This window comes from Rhinoderma darwinii, chromosome 4 (assembly GCF_050947455.1).
Source record: "Rhinoderma darwinii isolate aRhiDar2 chromosome 4, aRhiDar2.hap1, whole genome shotgun sequence".
NCBI classification, from domain to species: domain Eukaryota; kingdom Metazoa; phylum Chordata; class Amphibia; order Anura; family Rhinodermatidae; genus Rhinoderma; species Rhinoderma darwinii.
This window is the reverse complement of record NC_134690.1, coordinates 382,731,833-382,751,851: the sequence shown is the minus strand read 5'-3', so window position 1 is coordinate 382,751,851 and position 20,019 is coordinate 382,731,833. Positions and strand designations below refer to the sequence as shown.

The window sequence follows — 20,019 nt, the reverse complement described above, 5'->3', positions numbered from 1 at the left end:
CCCGTTTTCACACTGGCTACTAGAAGTACTCTCAATGGGCTGATATGTCCTGTTTACTTCAGTACACTGCTCTCAGATTTGCTGTGTAGACTTGGACCGGTTTAGCAGAAGGTGCAGGATTTAAAGACCGCTTTATTGCACTGCTGGAGGCCTAGATAAGACAGGACAGTACCTCTATACAAACACTTAAGGCTCTGTATATGCAGCTCCCCTGCCTTGGCTTTGGGTGAGAGGGCTTTACTCCATAATTTCCTGAAGACTGAAATAATCTAGGACATTTCTCTGTCAGTTAAATTCCATTTATTGCAGCTGCCATAAAGTACATCCACTGCTGCACATGTATGTACGTACGTACGTACGTACGTACGTACGTACCCAATATGGCCACCCCCAGGAAAGTTATTATATCAAATCAAAATAAATTACAGAGATGTTCCCTTTAATGCGGACGATCGTTGTTATTCAACTTAAAGGGGTTGTCTGTACATTTTTTTTTTATTGATGGCCTATCCTTAGGGTAGGTCATCAATATCAGATCGATGGGGGTCGAACTCCCGTCACAGCTGCCGATCGGTTTTCTGAAGGGGCTGCGCCGTACACATCGGTAGCGGTTGTGTCTGGGATTGCAGATCAGTCCTAGTCACTTGAATGGGACCGGGACTGTAATCCCAGTCACCAACACTACTGAAGTGTATGGCGCTGTGCCTGTAAACAGGCCACGGCACCGAACAACGCGGCCCCAATCAATTAGCTGATCAGCGGGGGTGCCAGGAGTCCAGCCCTAAGGATAGGCCATCAATAAAAATTGTCTGGACAACCCCTTCAAGGAAAGAAAAATGTCACTATCATTTCAACAAAAAAAAAAAAAGTTTGCGACAGGATCATCAAGGCCCACTACTTACTTTTTCAAATGTACCATCACCAACGGGGCACACATCCTGCCATTGGGATTGATCAATCCCATCATCACACTGTACTCGTGGATCATGTTCACGGCCTGGGCTTCACCTCGTAAGGCCAGATTGTTGAGGATATGGAAGAAGAAATCGGCAGTGGACTCGTTCACGGGAACATCTTTCTCTTGCATCTCCTTTAGAATGTTAATAGCGTCTACAATAAAGCAACACAAAAGGACCCTTAGGTAATTTCATGGAGTGAAAACAAACTGTTATTAAAACAGCATTTCCAGCCCAGCAGGAATGTAAATTCTGGTGTATAATGCCGATTTCAAGTTAATTACTACTTGCATTTCTAAACGAGACTACAATTATAAATCCACAATAGCATGGTTTTATCATTTCCCCGCAACTGTGACTACAAATTACAGATAGGAGCCGTGTGCCCACTTTCACCGTGTAACCCTGTACTGTCTGCCCTATAGCGGCACGATCTCACTAAATGGATGCTTTTATCGCTCAATGCCAACATCTGCTAAATCACGGCATTGTTTCTTCAGCAGATGGCTTGTCAGGAGGCCAGATAATAAAGATGTATTTACAGTGTATATACAGCCAGACTAATGGCCTGATACCGATAGGGTCTGTTTGCTGTGTCGATACTAATTAGACAAGCAGAGCCAATGAAAGCTTTCCAACAGACTGCATGTTAAAACATTAGGCTCATTAAGCCTCATTAGAAAGGCAGAAATAAACATTTTGCGGCGTGGGATAAGTAAAGGGGATTTACGTTGCGTTGTTTCTTAATTATCGCACAAGCAAATATTTTGACCAATTTACATTAGGGATGCGAGGGGGTGTACGGAGCCCAGGCAGGCACATTTCTTCCTTTCTAGGTCATATTTTTTGCTCATTTCTTGTGATTACATGACTGGCACGACTTGATCGAACGTCAAAGCACTCATGAAACCGCAAAGGTTAAAAGGGGCATAGATTAAGCATATGGCCATCATCCCTTTCCGTTATCATTTCAACGCCTATAAAAGGAGAAGGGAGGGAAATTTGTGAGGGGCTCCTGAAATAATTTTTTTTTACGCACGCTCTGCAGGGCCCACTCTTTGCTCATTCCTTTACTGTGCCTATTTGTACCAGGTCTAAACAGGAACAGGAGCACGCCCACTACCCAATCATATAAAATCGACTTGCTCTCCTGACATGTCAATTTTAGTAAATATCTGTATTCCCCATATTTATTTATTTTTAAATCGGGAAATTTTTTCCTTAGAATGCCGTGTGATTCCTCTGCTATTCCTTATGGAAATGTGAATAAAATGACGTGTGTGTGTGTGTTACCCCTCCCCTCCGAGTGTTCCCTACACACTGCACTGATTAGACACGGTCATACAGTGTAGGGACGCTCCCCTCTAACAAGGGTATGGTAAAGGCCCAGTTGTTTATTTATGCATATATTTCCAGGAGGAATGACAGAGGAACAGCACAGCAGAGTCCTAAAATGTGCTCCAAAATTGTTAGGGAATACAAGTATTTACTAAAACAGAGTGTCAAGAGAGCCAACAGATCCCTTTGACAACTGCTTAACGGGGAATTCCACTTACAGATTTAGAAGAGATTTTTAAAGGAGAAACTCGCCCTCTGAAGTGCCCTCCGCTCAAATGCCGAGGCCCCGTTATCCACTGCTCCGGTTCCGGAAACTCCTGAAGCGGCCATGCGGCGTTCATTGGTCACTTCATGCAGCAGCCAAATCGCCGGCATCAGCAATTATGCTCATGCATGTGACCAATGAAGGAGATTTCCGGATCAATGCTCGTGGAGAACAAGGCCTCAGCTAGGAGTGGGGGGCCCTTCAGGGGGTAAGTATCTGCCAGTTTATTATTTTACACCATCCCCTGCTGCTGATTTTTACATACATTGGATATCCTCTTTATATTAGTACTGCCGCATTTGAATTTACCCCAATACCGTTTATTACTCAGATGCACACTAAGCAATAATGGAAGTCAAAATATATACTGAAAAACCATAGTTCCCGCACAGCTGTAATAGTGTTTTATTCATCTGCATACAAGTAAAACTTCCTAGGAATAGTCAGCCTCCGTTTTAAAAGCCGCACCATTTTGTATTTGCTGCTAGTAATATGGAGCTTTACCCAAAAAAGTTCTGTCAGCCTGTCCCTATTATTACATACAGATTATGAATAGAATACCAGAAAACAAAAAAAACACCACTTTGAGAGTGATTTGCCCTTTTTCAATTTATTTTCTGATTTACAAAGAGGTTATACCATGTACACTTCATGAAACAATGACCACTAGATGGCGAACATTCTTTATACTGTATGAGTCAGTAGGTCAACAGAATTGCTGAACAATCACAAACTTGTAAACAGGCAGGGGAGACTATCCATGGAGGTCCTGTGTGCAAAGGTCTCCTAGGTTTGTTCACAACACATTTGGGCCGTACAGTCCTAGGGGTTATCGGAGTTCTATGTGAATTTCAAAAAACCCTTTTACAGCGCTTGATTTCGTAATGAAAAACCCCAAAATCTTTTAAATATATTTAATCTTGAAACAGACTGTCATACCTGATCCAAGCCTCTTTTTTGAATGCTTGGTATTGATGTGACAATTTAATGATTTGCTTCCCCCCCCCCCCACCCCAAAAAAATAGGGGTTGTAAACAAGTCAAACGCATGCCAAGGAGACCATGGGATCATTACAGTATAGGAGTGTATACAAACGTATGTCGATGTATGGCCGAGAAGCGCAGTGAACCTTGAGGGGGGAGTGTGTGAAAGCTCTAGGTTCTCCTGACAGCGACAGTAATTAGGACACCGCTACATGCTCAGTTACACAGGCAATGTATTGCCTCGATGTCCATACTAGAAGAAGTCTCAATAGGAGCATTTACATATCTATGCTATTCCCATGCGTTTCCTGAACAGGAGGAACGTTGAAAAACTCTGATACTAATTACAGTTGACATTCTATAGTCTACATTCTATATACGTTATAGATGTATCCACTGGGCGAGCTAGCTGTGCAGCCATGCCTAGATGACAAGTGCCAAGCCCATTAAAAATGGATAGGAAGAGTCCATGCTGCCTAAATAAATACATACTTGTAAGCAGTTGTTTTCCTTATACAGAGTTTGTAATCTACTGCCTAGACAGAGATAAAGGATATAATTCTGGCTGTCTACATACATATTTACATTGAGCTCCTAATAAAAAATAATATGCAGTAACAGCCGAAGTACAAATGTATGCAGTAAGCTTCTGAGCTCCCCCTGGTGGTGACTGCAGGCATGCAAAACATCTATGCAGATGATCTGGTTGCACAATGGCCATGGTACAATCACACATTATCACAACAGTTTCCAAAAGGAAAAGAAGTTGTGCGACAAACAATATCCATTATAGACAGCAGACTCGCGATCATCACAAGTCATACATGACGCCACTCCTCCTCTTAGGGAACACTGAGGTTGCACAATTTTACCACTACCAAAAGTCGCAGTAAAGACCTAAAAAGTGTGTGCACCCTGCTGTATATCATGCATTCCTTTAAAATGATAACAGCCTGCCTGTAAAGCTACAGACTGATCTGACACAGTCAAGCCCCCTCCCCCCAAAACACTATGCTAACAATATGATTGACAGCCCCACCACCAGGGGTTTAACCTCTAAAAGTTATGAGACTGTCCGAGTAATTCAAGCATTAACTGTAAGATAACCAAATATTTAGCAAAACAGAGCAAAACGCTATAATATATATCCATCTATCTGCACTACCTACCCTACCCATCCTATCCTTTCCACCCTATCCATCTCATATCCATCTCATATCTACCTATCCATCTCATATCTACCTATCCATCTCATATCTACCTATCCATCTCATATCTACCTATCCATCTCATATCTACCTATCCATCTCATATCTACCTATCCATCTCATATCTACCTATCCATCTCATATCTACCTATCCATCTCATATCTACCTATCCATCTCATATCTACCTATCCATCTCATATCTACCTATCCATCTCATATCTACCTATCCATCTCATATCTATCTACCTCATATCTATCTACCTCATATCTATCTACCTCATATCTATCTACCTCATATCTATCTACCTCATATCTATCTACCTCATATCTATCTACCTCATATCTATCTACCTCATATCTATCTACCTCATATCTATCTACCTCATATCTATCTACCTCATATCTATCTACCTCATATCTATCTACCTCATATCTATCTACCTCATATCTATCTACCTCATATCTATCTACCCACCCACCCACCTACCTCATATCTATCTATCTATCTATCTACCCACCCACCCATCTATCTCATATCTATCTAATCTATCCACGCATCTATCTATCTAACCACGCATCTATCTATCCACCCATCTATCTATCTACCCATCTATCTATCTATCTATCTATCTATCTATCTATCTATCTATCTATCTATCCATCCACCCACCTATCTACCCATCTATCTATCTACCCATCTATCTATCTACCCATCTATCTATCTACCCATCTATCTCTATCCACCCATCTATCTATCTAACCACGCATCTATCTATCCACCCATCTATCTATCTACCCATCTATCTACCCATCTATCTATCTATCTATCTATCTATCTATCCACCCATCTATCTATCTATCCACCCATCTATCTATCTATCCACCCATCTATCTATCTATCCACCCATCTATCTATCTATCCACCCATCTATCTATCTATCCACCCATCTATCTATCTATCCACCCATCTATCTATCTACCCACCCATCCACCTATCCACCCATCCATCTACGTACCCTATGTATCCATCCATCCATCCGATCCATCTACCCCATCCGATCCATCTACCCCATCCGATCCATCTACCCCATCCGATCCATCTACCCCATCCGATCCATCTACCCCATCCGATCCATCTACCCCATCCGATCCATCTACCCCATCCGATCCATCTACCCCATCCGATCCATCTACCCCATCCGATCCATCTACCCCATCCGATCCATCTACCCCATCCGATCCATCTACCCCATCCATCCGATCCATCCAATCCCATCCATCCAATCCATCTACCCCATCCATCCATCCCATTAATCTTATCCATCTACCCTATCTCTCCATCCTATCCATCCAAATCACACAACCTCATATTGAATAGTGAAGTGCACTAATGACCTGAAACACTCAGTGCTGCTGTGAACATTCAAGTCTCATTAGCCACAAACACTATCCCTGTCTAAATCAATACTGGAAAAGTAGCTGGCAAACCAATGATAGAAAGAAAAAGAAGAGAACGACTTGTAAAATATGCCTAAATAAAAACTTAAGTAAAAGCAATTGGAGGGGGGGGAGAAGAACAAGTGAATGTTATGAAATGACATTTCCCTTAAGAAGCCCGGGGGGGGGGGGGGGGGGAATAAATTACAATTATAACCCCGATAACATGACACCTATGGGGTTAAAGCAGTTTAATGTTATTTTCTAGCACGTTGCGGGGGGAAAAGCAACAGTCGAAAAAATAATTACGCTCTGCAAATAAAGCGTAGAAAATGTGGATTCCTCACCAGTGGCCGTCCTGCACAGGGCTAGAGGCGAACACGTTATTTCTGCTTTATTTATATTCAATGCATTGGCTCATTGATTCTGCACATTTCCCTACGCTGGTACATATTTTAAACAATAAAGGAAAGCTTAAAGCTAAATTTACTTCCAGCAGCCTGGCCAAGCACATAATGTTTCGACTGAGGGCCATATTGCGGAGCATCTGATGAGTGAACGCGTAGTCTTTGCGATGGCTCTTTGAAAATTGGAATGTGCCTGCAAATCTTCACATATTTAAACATGATCGACCTTATGTAAATAAAATAGCACAGCATTATGGAAAGCGAAGGACGCCCCACTGGCTTCTTAATTCAAAATATTAACATGGTCACCAGCTGAAATCAAGGGCAACTTTCTGCTCCATGGCCAAATATTCAGGAGTAAATTCTCGGCAAAGTAGTAAGTGGCAAATAAAAAATAAAAAAAAGTTTAAATTAAGAAAAAAAACAGACTACTAAAAGGGGTCGTCCGAAGTAGAAGAAACGGTCTGCTCAAAAGGGGCTGAGCTGCAATACCAAATACCGCCCATGAACAAGTGTGGCACTATTTCTGGAAAGTAAGCAGACCCGCTTTTATTTTTTTTTTTAACCATGAACAACCTCGATGTGAAGATTCACCTCTTGGTGGGCATTTTATTAGAAAACTAGAAATAACCTCTTAAAATAAACAGAAAGCATTGCTATATCTGTTTCTAGGAAAGCTGTGTGACATCCGAGATGGCCACTAGGGGTAGCAATCAAGTTTGATCAGAGTAGTAGAGGGAAAACCTATCTAGTTTTGCAGGAATGCATGAGCATGGGATACAGATTTGCCATTCAGAAGTCCAGGAAAGCTGGGTGATAACTCGTGTGTGCTATATCTGTTGTATCACATACACATTATATATCATTTCTGTTCGACACATTCTTTCTTTTGGTTACAATTTTGGTAAATATCTATAGCGAAATTTGAATGTCCGGCTCCTTCCCTGGAGCTGCGTGGGTCATGGTCACTAGAACAGCGGAGCTGCGCAGTATTTAAAACCCACGTTGGTGTCCTGGCACTGAACTGCGCCATCCGTCAAGCGCCGACTCCGAAAAGAAGTTTAGGCATAACGGGTGCCCCAACTCCCAAAAAGCCTATAGCAATGTTATGAATTAATTTTTTTTCCTTTTTCATAAATTGTAAAATATGTCAAGTTTTTTTAGTGGCTTGGGTATTAAAAAACAAAATTTTTTTTGCAGCCAACTGAATTAAAGGTCTTTATTTCCATAAAGTCGGACAGATATATATATATATATATGCGCTAAGAATCTTCCTATTAAGAGTAGATTTAGCAGTAATGCATACTTATTTGCATTTAGTGGCTTAGGTGGCATTAGTGTTCGCAGTGTGCGGTCGCCATTTTCTTGTGTGCTGTGTGTATATATATATATATATATATATATATATATATATATATATATATATATATATATATATATATATATATATACACACACACATAAAATAAAATAAATTCCATTGCACACATACATATAAATGTACATAGACACACGTATATGTACTAACACACTTGCAGAGACACACGCACACTTTTGCGGCCATGACTGTCCCTTTCCAAGAAGGTTATAGTTTTAGGTTCCTGTTCAGCCTTCAGACCTCCTTAAGCACAAACAAAGCCATTAGTCTGGGCACATACGCAATTTATGCCATAAGTCATGATCTTCAAACTCAATCCAAACAGCAATGCTAATAAAAAAGAAAAACAAAAAAAAAAACCGCGCTACAGAAATGCAAAAGGCACTGAGCTGTGCAAATGTAAATGACAAGCCTGCCAAGCCATTAAAACTAATGGCCTGCACTGGCCAAGCGGCTCTGGGTGAATTCACATGCAAATTTGTATGCAAAATGTTCAAGCACTTTCCGGGGCATGATATACCATTAACCGTAAGTCCCTTTTTTTTTTTTTTCTGGTGCCAAGATACTTTTACCACCCAAAATAATGCATGTAAAGAACTGGTGTACCTTCTATTAAACCGTTGTCTGTAAGGACCCTTAAGAGGGCAATATACTTCTGAGTGCTTGGAACAGTAGTAAATCCTTTCTGGTCTCTGCAGGAGGAAGAAGAGAAAAAAAACCATAAAACGTGAATCAGCAGTGACCAAAGAGCCATGTCATAAGCAGGTACAGACCCCAGAAAACATCTTACATATCTCAGCTTCCTAAGGTTTAAGAGAGTCTTCCGAGACGAAAATTTTATGGCCTATCTTTAGGATAGGCCATCACTATCTGGGCAACGGGTGTCCAACAGCCAATCAGCTGAATGAAGGAGCCTTGGCACTTACAGCGACACTCATGCTATTTCTTACGAGGCACAGCGCCCAACATACGGTTATGGCTGTGCATGGTACTGCAGCTAACAGCAGCCCAGAGACTGAGCTGCAGCATAAGGCACAGCCGCAACCGTATGACCACTATAATGATATATAGCCTCAGATAACCCCTTTCATTTAATATATCTAATTCGTAATTGGACCTACATATCCATAGGATTATAGTAAATAAAATTCTGGCTGCCTGCAGCCACCACTAGAGGGAGCTTATTACATACTGTGTTATTAAGTTTAAAAGCTATGTAAACCTTTGAGGGGCATTTTTTTTTCTTCTTATAAACCAGTGAGTGTGTTTGATGTAACATTATAATTTGTTTTTACTAGAAATTAGTTTTACTTTTCGAGATACAGCTGCTTTGTATCCTGTATACAGAAAAGCTGTATCTTTCGGTATGACCTGAACCCATCAGTCCTGCGGACCTGACGGGTTCAGTGACTGCTGGTCTACGCATGATCCACCTGTAATCTATCACATCTATCACACAAGTTATGATCTTAGATATAATGGATAACAGGTGGATCCTGCGTGTCAGATACACACAGGACCCACTGTCACTGGACCCATCAGTCCCATGGACCTGACGGAAACAGGATTTAGCGTATGATACAGTTGCTTTCTATACAGAAAACAGAGGAGCGGTTTCTCCGAAAGTAATTTTTTTTTAATGAAAACTAATTAAAACAATACACCAAACACCCTGATTACACGGTTTCCTAAAAAAACAAAAACAAAAATGCCCATCAAAGGTTTACATTGCCTTTAACGTATAAGCAGTAAGCTCCCTCTAGGGGTGGCTGCAGGAAGCAAGAATTTGATCATTTAAGTTTAATGGGTAACTAAACGTTCAACAAACTTCTGACATCTTATAGTGACACGTCACAAGTTTTGATAGATACACACACATATATATATATATATATATATATACACATCACACACACACACACACACACACACACACACACACACAACCATTCAAAAGTTTAGGGTCACTTAGAAATTTCCTTATTTTTGCAAGAAAAGCACAGTTTTTTCAATGAAGAGAACATTAAATTAATCAGAAATACACTCTATATATTGTTAATGTGCTAAATGACTATTCTAGCTGCAAACGTCTTGTTTTTAATGCAATATCTACATAGGTGTATAGAGGCCCATTTCCAGCAACCATCACTCCAGTGTTCTAATGGTACATTGTGTTTGCTAACTGTGTTAGAAGGCTAATGGATGATTAGAAAACACTTGAAACCCCTTGTGCAATTATGTTAGCACCGTTGTAAACAGTTTTGCTGTTTAGAGGAGCTATAAAACTGACCTTCCTTGGAGCTAGTTGAGAATCTGGAGCATTACATTTGTGGGTTCGATTAAACTCTCACAATGGCTAGAAAAAGAGAGCTTTCATCTGAAACTCGACAGTCTATTCTTGTTCTTAGAAATGAAGGCTATTCCATGCGAGAAATTGCCAAGAAACTGAAGATTTCCTGCAACGGTGTGTACTACTCCCTTCAGAGGACAGCACATACAGGCTCTAACCAGAGTAGAAAGAGAAGTGGGAGGCCCCGCTGCACAACTGAGCAACAAGACAAGTACATTAGAGTCTCTAGTTTGAGAAATAGACGCCTCACATGTCCTCAACTGGCAGCTTCATTAAATAGTACCCGCAAAACGCCAGTGTCAACGTCTACAGTGAAGAGGCGACTCCGGGATGCTGACCATCAGGGCAGAGTGGCAAAGAAAAAGCCATATCTGAGACTGGCTAATAAAAGGAAAAGATTATTATGGGCAAAGGCACACAGACATTGGACAGAGGAAGATTGGAAAAAAGTGTTATGGACAGACGAATCGAAGTTTGAGGTGTTTGGATCACACACAAGAACATTTGTGAGACGCAGAACAACTGAAAAGATGCTGGAAGAGTGCCTGACGCCATCTGTCAAGCATGGTGGAGGTAATGTGATGGTCTGGGGTTGCTTTGGGATGGTAAAGTGAGAGATTTGTCCAAGGTAAAAGGGATTTTGAATAAGCAAGGCTATCACTCCATTTTGCAACGCCATGCCATACCCTGTGGACAGCGCTAGATTGGAGCCAATTTCATCCTACAACAGGACAATGACCCAAAGCACACCTCCAAATTATGCAAGAACTATTTAGGGAAGAAGCAGGCAGCTGGTATTCTATCTGTAATGGAGTGGCCAGCGCAGTCACCAGATCTCAACCCCATAGAGCTGTTGTGGGAGCAGCTTGACCGTATGGTACGCAAGAAGTGCCGATCAAGCCAATCCAACTTGTGGGAGGGCCTTCTGGAAGCATGGGGTGGAATTTCTCCAGATTACCTCAGCAAATTAACAGCTAGAATGCCAAAGGTCTGCAATGCTGTAAGGGTATGTGCACACACACTAATTACGTCTGTAATTGACGGACGTATTTCGGCCGCAAGTCCCGGACCGAACACAGTGCAGGGAGCCGGGCTCCTAGCATCATACTTATGTACGATGCTAGGAGTCCCTGCCTCGCTGCCGGACAACTGTCCCGTACTGTAATCATGTTTTCAGTACGGGAGAGTTGTCCTGCAGCGAGGCAGGGACTCCTAGCGTCGTACATAAGTATGATGCTAGGAGCCCGGCCTCCTGCACTGTGTTCGGTCCGGGACTTGCGGCCGAAATACGTCCGTCAATTACGGACGTAATTAGTGTGTGTGCACATACCCTAATTGCTGCAAATGGAGCATTCTTTGACGAAAGCAAAGTTTGAAGGAGAAAATTATTATTTTAAATCATTATTTCTAACCTTGTCAATGTCTTGACTATATTTTCTAGTCATTTTGCAACTCATTTGCTAAATATAAAAGTGTGAGTTTTCATAGAAAACACAAAATTGTCTGGGTGACCCCAAACTTTTGAACGGTAGTGTATGTATATGTATATATATATATATATACACACATATACATACATACACATATACACACACACACACACACACACAAATATGTATATTCAGGGGCCGACACGAAAATCACGGCCATGCACATGGCTACGGTCGTGTGCGTGAGGCCTTTGTCTTATTTACATCAGAAAAACAAATGTATTGGAGGATGGATATTCACATTAAAGAAACATTTGAGAAACACAGCAGGTTAATTTAGGCATGGCATTTCATGCAATGGACAAATAGTCAATTTAGCTAATTTTTGAAGACTTTATGACAATATCTGCACACAACCATTTGGTGCACTGAAGCCATCAACTCACTAGGAACTGATTCCACAAGACACTCAATGCCTCATACCCCAGACACGTCAATAGTTCTCTGCAATTTCACAGGTCTAACCCTTGTGAATATTGGTTAAGCTGTCAAAACAGCTGGCTCCACTGAGTGAAGGAAAACCGTCATTAAACCTTCGAAGCGATTACCCTGGATCAATGTCTGTGCATACGATGAATGGACTGGAAGACACGAGCGCTCATGTTGCTGCTTACTTACAGTTCTCTTTTCACCTTTAGCGCCTCCTCTGCATTATTATCTTCACAGCACGTAGCCAGTAGCTTCATGTACATGCCAAAAGTAAAGAGATCTTCATATTTGGATTTTAATTCCAGAGCTTTCGGCAAATCCTGAAAAATTAAAAGCAGAAACTTTTCCATTATACATTTTATGAACCTGATGAGAAACCATGAATGGCTACTTCAGACATAACACCTCTACTTACTGCTGCCAGCATGTTCTAACGATTGCAGAAAATAGTTAAACGTAAAACAGAGCATATTTGGATCTAATTCATTAATGTCTTCACTTGTCTTTCAGTTTGTTTTACTGTGTAGTGTAGGAAAACTTAAAACAAAAAAAAGTTAAATCAATTAAAAAAAAAAAAGAAAAAAGATCGGGAAACCATCAGCAAGCTGCTGATGGCTCATTCTTAGGGTATGTTCACATAGCCTATTTTCGGGCAATAAACGGCCGAAAAATTGGAAGCAGAACGCCTCCAAACATCTGCCCATTTCAATGGGAAAACGGCGTTCTGTTCCGACGGAGCGTTCTTCGCGGCGTTTTTTTACTCGTAAAAAAACGGCCGCGAAAAAGAAGTGCAGGACACTTCTTGGGACATTTTTTGAGCTGTTTTCCATAGACTATTGAAAAAAGCTCCAAAAACGGGCGTAAAAAACGCAGCGAAAATCGCGAGTGGCACAAAAAACGTCTGAAAATCAGGAGCTGTTTTCTATTGAAAACCGCTCCGTATTTTGAGACGTTTTTGACTCTGCGTGTGATCATACCCTCATGCGTCTGTTAAGCACTTGCAATGCATGCTGTGAAAGCATTGTAGTTTTGATTGCCTGTAACAATGTATATGAACACACACAGAGAAAATAAGAGGGGAAAAAAAGTTTCAGACTTTAAGTGTTTGTTGGTGGTCTAAGATAGTAGAGGGGTTATTGCCGCCAGATATAGGGATCCAGTGTTGTGCCCTCCTTCCTTGGTGGTCAAGGGTAAAAATGATTAGTGGTCTCCTGGTTTACACACCTCCTCATGTGTCCTGCTGTATCCTGTACAATCTGTGTGGCGGGTGGGGTTGTATCTGGATCTTGCAGTCAGAATAGGGATGATAAAATGAACGAGGCCAAATTACAACCATGCGACTAAATGAACATGAATAGGACCTGAAAGTTGCTGGATTAGACTGTGTTCACACTTGTTTTGTAACTTCCATTCATAATGGAAGCCTCAACACTCAGCCGGATCAGTCATACAAAGGATACCACCAACGCCCAACGAACTCAATTGGGAAATCAAGTTCCAACGTGGTGGCCGTCGTCTTACAGTGCTATCCTTGGCTCTGTTAACATCCCTAAAGGGGGGGTTTACACAGGACGATTATCGGGCAGACGAGCGTTCACATAATGCTAGTTGCTGATAATTGCCATGGGGAACAATCAGCAGATGAACGAGCAAACGCTCTATCATCTGCTGGTCATATCATTTTAAAAAAGTGAAATATTATCGTTGTCGGCAGCACATCTCCCTTTGAACATGGAAATGCGGTACCGACATGATAACGTATGGGGACGAGCGATCGGAGTGGGGACGAGCGATCGGGGTAATGACCGGTGATCAACGATATCTCGCTGATCGGCGCTTGCTGCACCGGCCGGTGTAAAAGGGCCTTAATTGTGCCTCTATCACAGATTCCTTACATTTTGAAGGGAAAAATGCTGAATACGACAGAACCCGATGGACCTGGTAAGTCAATGTGGTCTGTCAGGCGCCGGTGGTATAACGGATACGGCAGAGCACTGTGGCTTACATTATGATTGCAAGCCGCAATGCAAGCGGGAACATCGCATATTCCATCAAAAATGATGGGAATAGCTAACAGAGCCTTCAACCCAGATGTGAACAGAGGCTCAGAAATTCTGTATTATTAAATACCCCACAGAAAACAAAAAGTGGTGGACTAAAAGAATTTCTCAGCTAATGGGTGTCAGATTAAAGGAAGTTAAACCTAGTTGTACTCATTTACTCATTCTAGATCATTCCATCGTCAATTAGTGTGATCATCTCTTTGTATCGATGATCGGGAGAGTACAGTGCGGAGACACTAAAGTCCATTAGGTTATAAAAAAATGATATGAAAAACACAAAACAGGAGGGAAAAAATTACCTCCATCCAATCTCACGGAATAATACATCTAGAACTATGGGGCGTTTAAACACAGAAGACAATTACGGACTACGGTGTGCGATAAGCATGCATGAAAAGGTTAGTTAAAATGTCGCTGGCACAAAACTGAACGTTCCTCTAAACACAGCCTGTCGAGGACTAAACCTTTAAATTATCTCAGGCTTCAAATACTATGTTATCTGTAATGTTGTCACAACCAAGTAATCTAAAAGTGGATTTCCTGAGATACAAAATACACCGCCGCAATCATTTTCTTGCTGGAAAAACCATGGGTAAGGCATGAAATCGCTCAGAACAAGAAATTGTCCCCAAAAGTCTGATGATATCCCATAAATTGTAGACGCTCTCGAGAAATGAATATGAAGTGCAGCCGGATGTCTGGTGGCGGATAGTATGAATACCTTTATCTCGAAAAATGCTTTGCCTCCACAGGAAAATGGAATTTCAATCCCAGCATTAAAAATGCCAGTATTTGACTTGCAAATCATTGGAAACCCATATCTGTTGCTTGACAATATAGATAGAAATGAAGAGAGCTGCGGCTCTAAGCGGACTCTGCACGGATGACAAGTCCTATCAGACCAGTTGCTCGCAGCCACAGCACTGAGTGTTCTGCACAGGCTCAGGTCGGACTTAACCCCTTTACTACAAAACACTAAAGCATTATTTTATTTTAAAGCATACCTCCAGTTATAAATAATTTTGCTTAAATCAACAGTACAAGTGAATGTAAGACACTTTAATATATATTATTATTAGAGAAAAATGGCTGCTCACCCCTCCATTTTCCTAACTGTTTACTCACTCAGAATTGACTTATAGAGAGATAGAAAAGCAGAGATACCGGATACAGTTGCTAAACTCCACTGAGGGAACCGCCAGTTACAGCTGCCAATACAAGTCTAGTAAGAGGAGAGGGGGAGTGAGAGAAAGGGAGCAAGAGAAAGGCGCTACCCATAGAAATCTATGGACAGGGAAGGGAGAGCGGAAGGAAACACAGATATGATGCCCATAGACGTCTATAGAGAGTGGATAGGAAGCAGAAGGCAGGAGGAAGGAGAGAAAGACACAGATGCCCATAGTCTATGGAGAGAAGTGCCTACCAAACTCTAACAAAGGCTAGTTATAAAGTAAATCAGAAGGAACATACCAGTGTTGAATCTCTTCATGATTGCTTCCGGGTAAAAAAATGAGTTTTTCTGCCGTGCTCTGTGTCCGCCGAATCAGGAAGTGTCCGGCAGCTTGAGCTCCAACTCCTCCCCTCAGCAGTTGATTGACGGCTCTGCTTGTAGGACACAGACTAGCAAAGCTGTCAAAAAACTGCAGAGGGGAGGAGAGGGATTGGTGCTCAAGATGCCGGACACTTCCTGATTCGGCGGACAAGGCAAGCGGCAGAAAATAACCCTGGAGCAAGAACTGAGAACGTTTTTTGTTTTTTTTGCACTCTAGTGCAAGAACTGAGAACCTTTTTTTTTTTTTTACTCTAGTGCAAGAACTAAAATTCAATACTATGTTCCTACTGCTTTACTCTGTCACTACCTAGCAGTGTTAGATATTGGTTAGGGTGAAATCTGATGAGACTCCCTTTAAGTTTTTAAAGAAACACTGCCTTCAAATGACATGTTCTGGAAGGCTGCAAGTGTCCTGTGTGTCCAAGCACTAAATCTGGTCTCTGGCTATTCTTTAAAGGGGTTTTCCCATCAGAGACATTTAAGACATATCCACAGGAGAAATCATACATTTCAGATACATGCGGGTCCCACCTCTGGGACCCGCACCTATATCTAGAAAAGGGCCCCCTAAATCCTGTTCTGCCGCTCTGTGTTGCGGCTGAAGCAGGAGATTTCCAGCCATGAAGGAGAAATCAGCAAGCTACGCTGTTTCCGTAACTCTCGACCATATAGTCAAAAAGTGGCCGGGAGGCAACGGGAGCAGAAAAAGGTGGAACGTTCTAGAGATAGGCGTAGGTCCCGGTGGTGGGACCCGCATCTGACATTTATGACATCCTGTGGATCGGTCATAAATGTCCCAGATGGGAAAACCACTTTATATTTTCAGAGCCCTGGATACCTCTAAAGTCGTTGTACACATAAATCAAGCTTGTAACTACTGGCTGAATCAACTATTACCTTAGTTGCACGTAGGATGCCAAGAAGTTTCAGTAAAACTAATTGAATGGGCTGATTTTCTTTCTCCAGTTTAGCCAGTTCTTCTTCCAGTACCGAAATATTTTCATATGGTTCTGTCTAGAAGAGAAAAAAAAATAAAAATACATATATTAAAACTAAATATTCACCTAGATCTGTCATTTAGGCTCTGTTTACATTTGGCGTATACACCAGGAACAGCTACCAGTGTATGCAAATGTATCTATAGGGCTCCATTCTTCAAACATAGACCAAGAGTAGTCGATAATAGACTTTATTGCTTAGCTTTCCGAGAAAAGACGATCATGAACGAAGCTGCAGCTTCGTTTTAGCGATCAGTGCTCTGACCTCCATCGATTAAAACTTCTGACATGTCACTATGACACGTCAGAAGTTTTTTTGAAAGTTTAGTTATCCTTTAATACAACCCATTTAGTACATTTTCCAGATCCTCCAGCAAGCAATGTGCTTCTCTTTTATACTCCTCTTGCAGTATGGTCATCACATAAGTGTTCCAGAAAAGACAGCAACACTTCTCTGCGATGGGGTTGTATGAGAAGGAACATCATTTTTTGCAGAAACAGTGCCAGTCGTGAGTGTTCCCAGCATTCCTTTAGGGTGTTCGTCAAAATTTGCAACTTTCTTATGAGACTTAAAGGGGTTTTCCAGCTTCTGACCACTGATGAAGTATCCAACAGGTAGGTCATCAGTACATGATCTGCGGGGGTCCGACACCCGGGCCCCGAACAGATCAGTTGGTCCGGTGACTCCGTGCACCAGACGTACATGCCCGAAGCAGTATAGCGGATCAGCTGCAGTACAGTTCAAGTGAATGGAAGCAGACCTGCAGTACAGCCGCTATGCTATGTACGGAGCCAACTGCTTCCGTGCTCCGTCCATAGCATTATGTGCCACAACATCCGGTGCCCGCAGGCCACCGGAGCACCTTATCGGTGCAGAGTCCGGGTGTCAGAACCGCACCAGTGACATATGGATGACCTATCCGGTGGATAGGTTAGCAGTTGTCAGAAGTTGGACAACCCCTTTAAGTGCCGTTAACCTGATAAGTTTCCCCCTAAGTATATTAAAGAGGCTCTGTCACCAGATTTTGCAACCCCTATCTCCTATTGCAGCAGATCGGCGCTGCAATGTAGATTACAGTAACGTTTTTATTTTTAAAAAACGAGCATTTTTGGCCAAGTTATGACCATTTTTATATTTATGCAAATGAGGCTTTCTAAAGTACAACTGGGTGTGTTTAAAGTAAAAGTCCAACTGGGCGTGTATTGTGTGTTACATCTGGGCGTTGTGACTAGAAGTGTATGATGCTGACGAATCGGCGTTTGCAGGTAAGTCGATGTAGCTACTTACCTGCAAATGCTGATGCTGCTGCAGAATCAACTGTAGCCTCTGGTGCCGATGTGTCCTCGCTCGTCCGACACGATGCAGGACCTGGGGCAGGAAGTGACGTCACAGCGTGATCTCTCGAGAACACGCTGTGTGTCTGTGCACTGCCAGAAGCTGGGTGTTAACGAAGAGAAGTGGATGATGCTGATTCGTCAGCATCATACACTCCCATTCACAACGCCCAGCTAGTAAAAGAAGTAAACACGCCCAGATGTACGCACACAATACATGCCCAGTTGTACTTTTACTTTAAACACGCCCAGTTGTACTTTAGAAAGCCTCATTTGCATAAATACAAAAATGGTCATAACTTGGCCAAAAATGCTCGTTTTTTTAAAAAAAAACGTTACTGTAATCTGCATTGCAGCGCCGATCTGCTGCAATAGGAGATAGGGGTTGCAAAATCTGGTGACAGAGCCTCTTTAAAGAGGACCTGTCATTAGGTCATATAAGTTGCGCTGTCATCTTGAATAGCGCTGCCTCTCTGTTTTTTTTTACTGGACCCTTCCCACCCCAGAGATATGGCCAGCTATATGCTAATTTTCTATTAGCCAACGGGGTGGAGCTAACTTCACTGCCTCGGATACTGACCAATCAGCACAAGGCAGCTTGAGGGTAGTTCACACTATGTTGGCTAACTACAGCAAACAAGCCTAAAGGGAACCAACAACACAGTGGGTCAAATCTCTGGAACGAGGGAGTCCAGGAAGAAAAACTCTGCAGGAATCATGATGACAGCGCTATTCAGGTCAGTAAACCAGTTCAACTTAAATCACCTAGTGACAGGTCCTCTTTAAAGGGGAAATCTAGAAAAAGAAAATCTTTGTATAATTAAGGCGGTCTAGCTTCTGCTATTCCCGGAAGTCAGCCGATCTCTCCAGGCTAAGTTTTGCCTGTTCCTAGCAAAAATGTAGTATTACATACTGGCCATTCAAATGAATGGCTCACCATGTAATAGGTGGTGTGGCTAATAAGGGGGGGGGGGGGGGGGTCCATCCTCTATAATGTCCATATGGCCTTAAAGAGCATTTGTAGAGCAAATGGGAATTAGGAGCTTGAAACCGGACCCCATTAATGAAAAAAAAAACCACATATGTTATGTACAATGCTACATTTCAGTGAGTAATTTGTTAACTGCACAGAACATTAGGGGTCATGTTATAAAGGGTATGGAACAAGAGTAGTATATACCCACCATAAAGGATTCACCAGGTTTCACCAATATCTTAAGGTCCTGCAGAGATAAACAGGTCAAGAAGTAATCAATATATGCACTCCAAAACGCATTAGTACTGCGGGCTAGGTCAAAATCAAGGACCGACCTCCCATATAAGAACAGATAGGCAACTCTATTTAAGTATATCAAAACACTGAAAGAAGAGAGCTTATAGCCAGAAATATATATCAAACGTATAAATTTTATTAACATATACAGACAAACAATTCAATAAAAAGATATGTATAAAATACAATATGATATAAGGACAAGACTCTAGTAAAAAGGTTCAGGGAGCAGCTACCGGCATGATTGGTGTATAGGCTGGGTTAGCTATATTTTCATAAAAACAAAGCCTCTCCGGTATACTAAGAAGATCCCTCCTATGAAAAGTGGTAAGGTTATATGAGCTCAATGGAAAGTAGCAGATATTGCATAGATTCCGATATTAAATATAACACATAGACAGGGGGATTCCAGTTATCTTACTCAGATTATCAGTGAGAGGATACATTAGACAAGGCTTACCCATGATTAGTTAAGGTTGTGGTGCGATAGGTGCTCCTGCACAAAAGCCCCAACGCGCGTTTCGCTATGTATATTGCTTCCCCCTGAGGAAGCAAT

The 20,019-nt window shown here is 41.9% G+C and overlaps 1 protein-coding gene across 1 annotated transcript in view; it reads right to left on the bottom strand.

Moving 5' to 3' along the window:
• The window catches only part of LRPPRC (leucine rich pentatricopeptide repeat containing), a 135,681-nt gene that overhangs the window by 64,271 nt on the left and 51,391 nt on the right, over positions 1-20,019 (bottom strand). The window contains exons 19-23 of the mRNA XM_075863229.1: positions 19,371-19,413; positions 16,755-16,867; positions 12,432-12,562; positions 8,580-8,665; positions 903-1,110 (exon numbers count right to left, since the gene is read on the bottom strand). Of these exons, the coding sequence (XP_075719344.1) occupies positions 903-1,110; positions 8,580-8,665; positions 12,432-12,562; positions 16,755-16,867; positions 19,371-19,413 (581 nt within the window). The remainder of the gene's footprint in view (positions 1-902; positions 1,111-8,579; positions 8,666-12,431; positions 12,563-16,754; positions 16,868-19,370; positions 19,414-20,019) is intronic.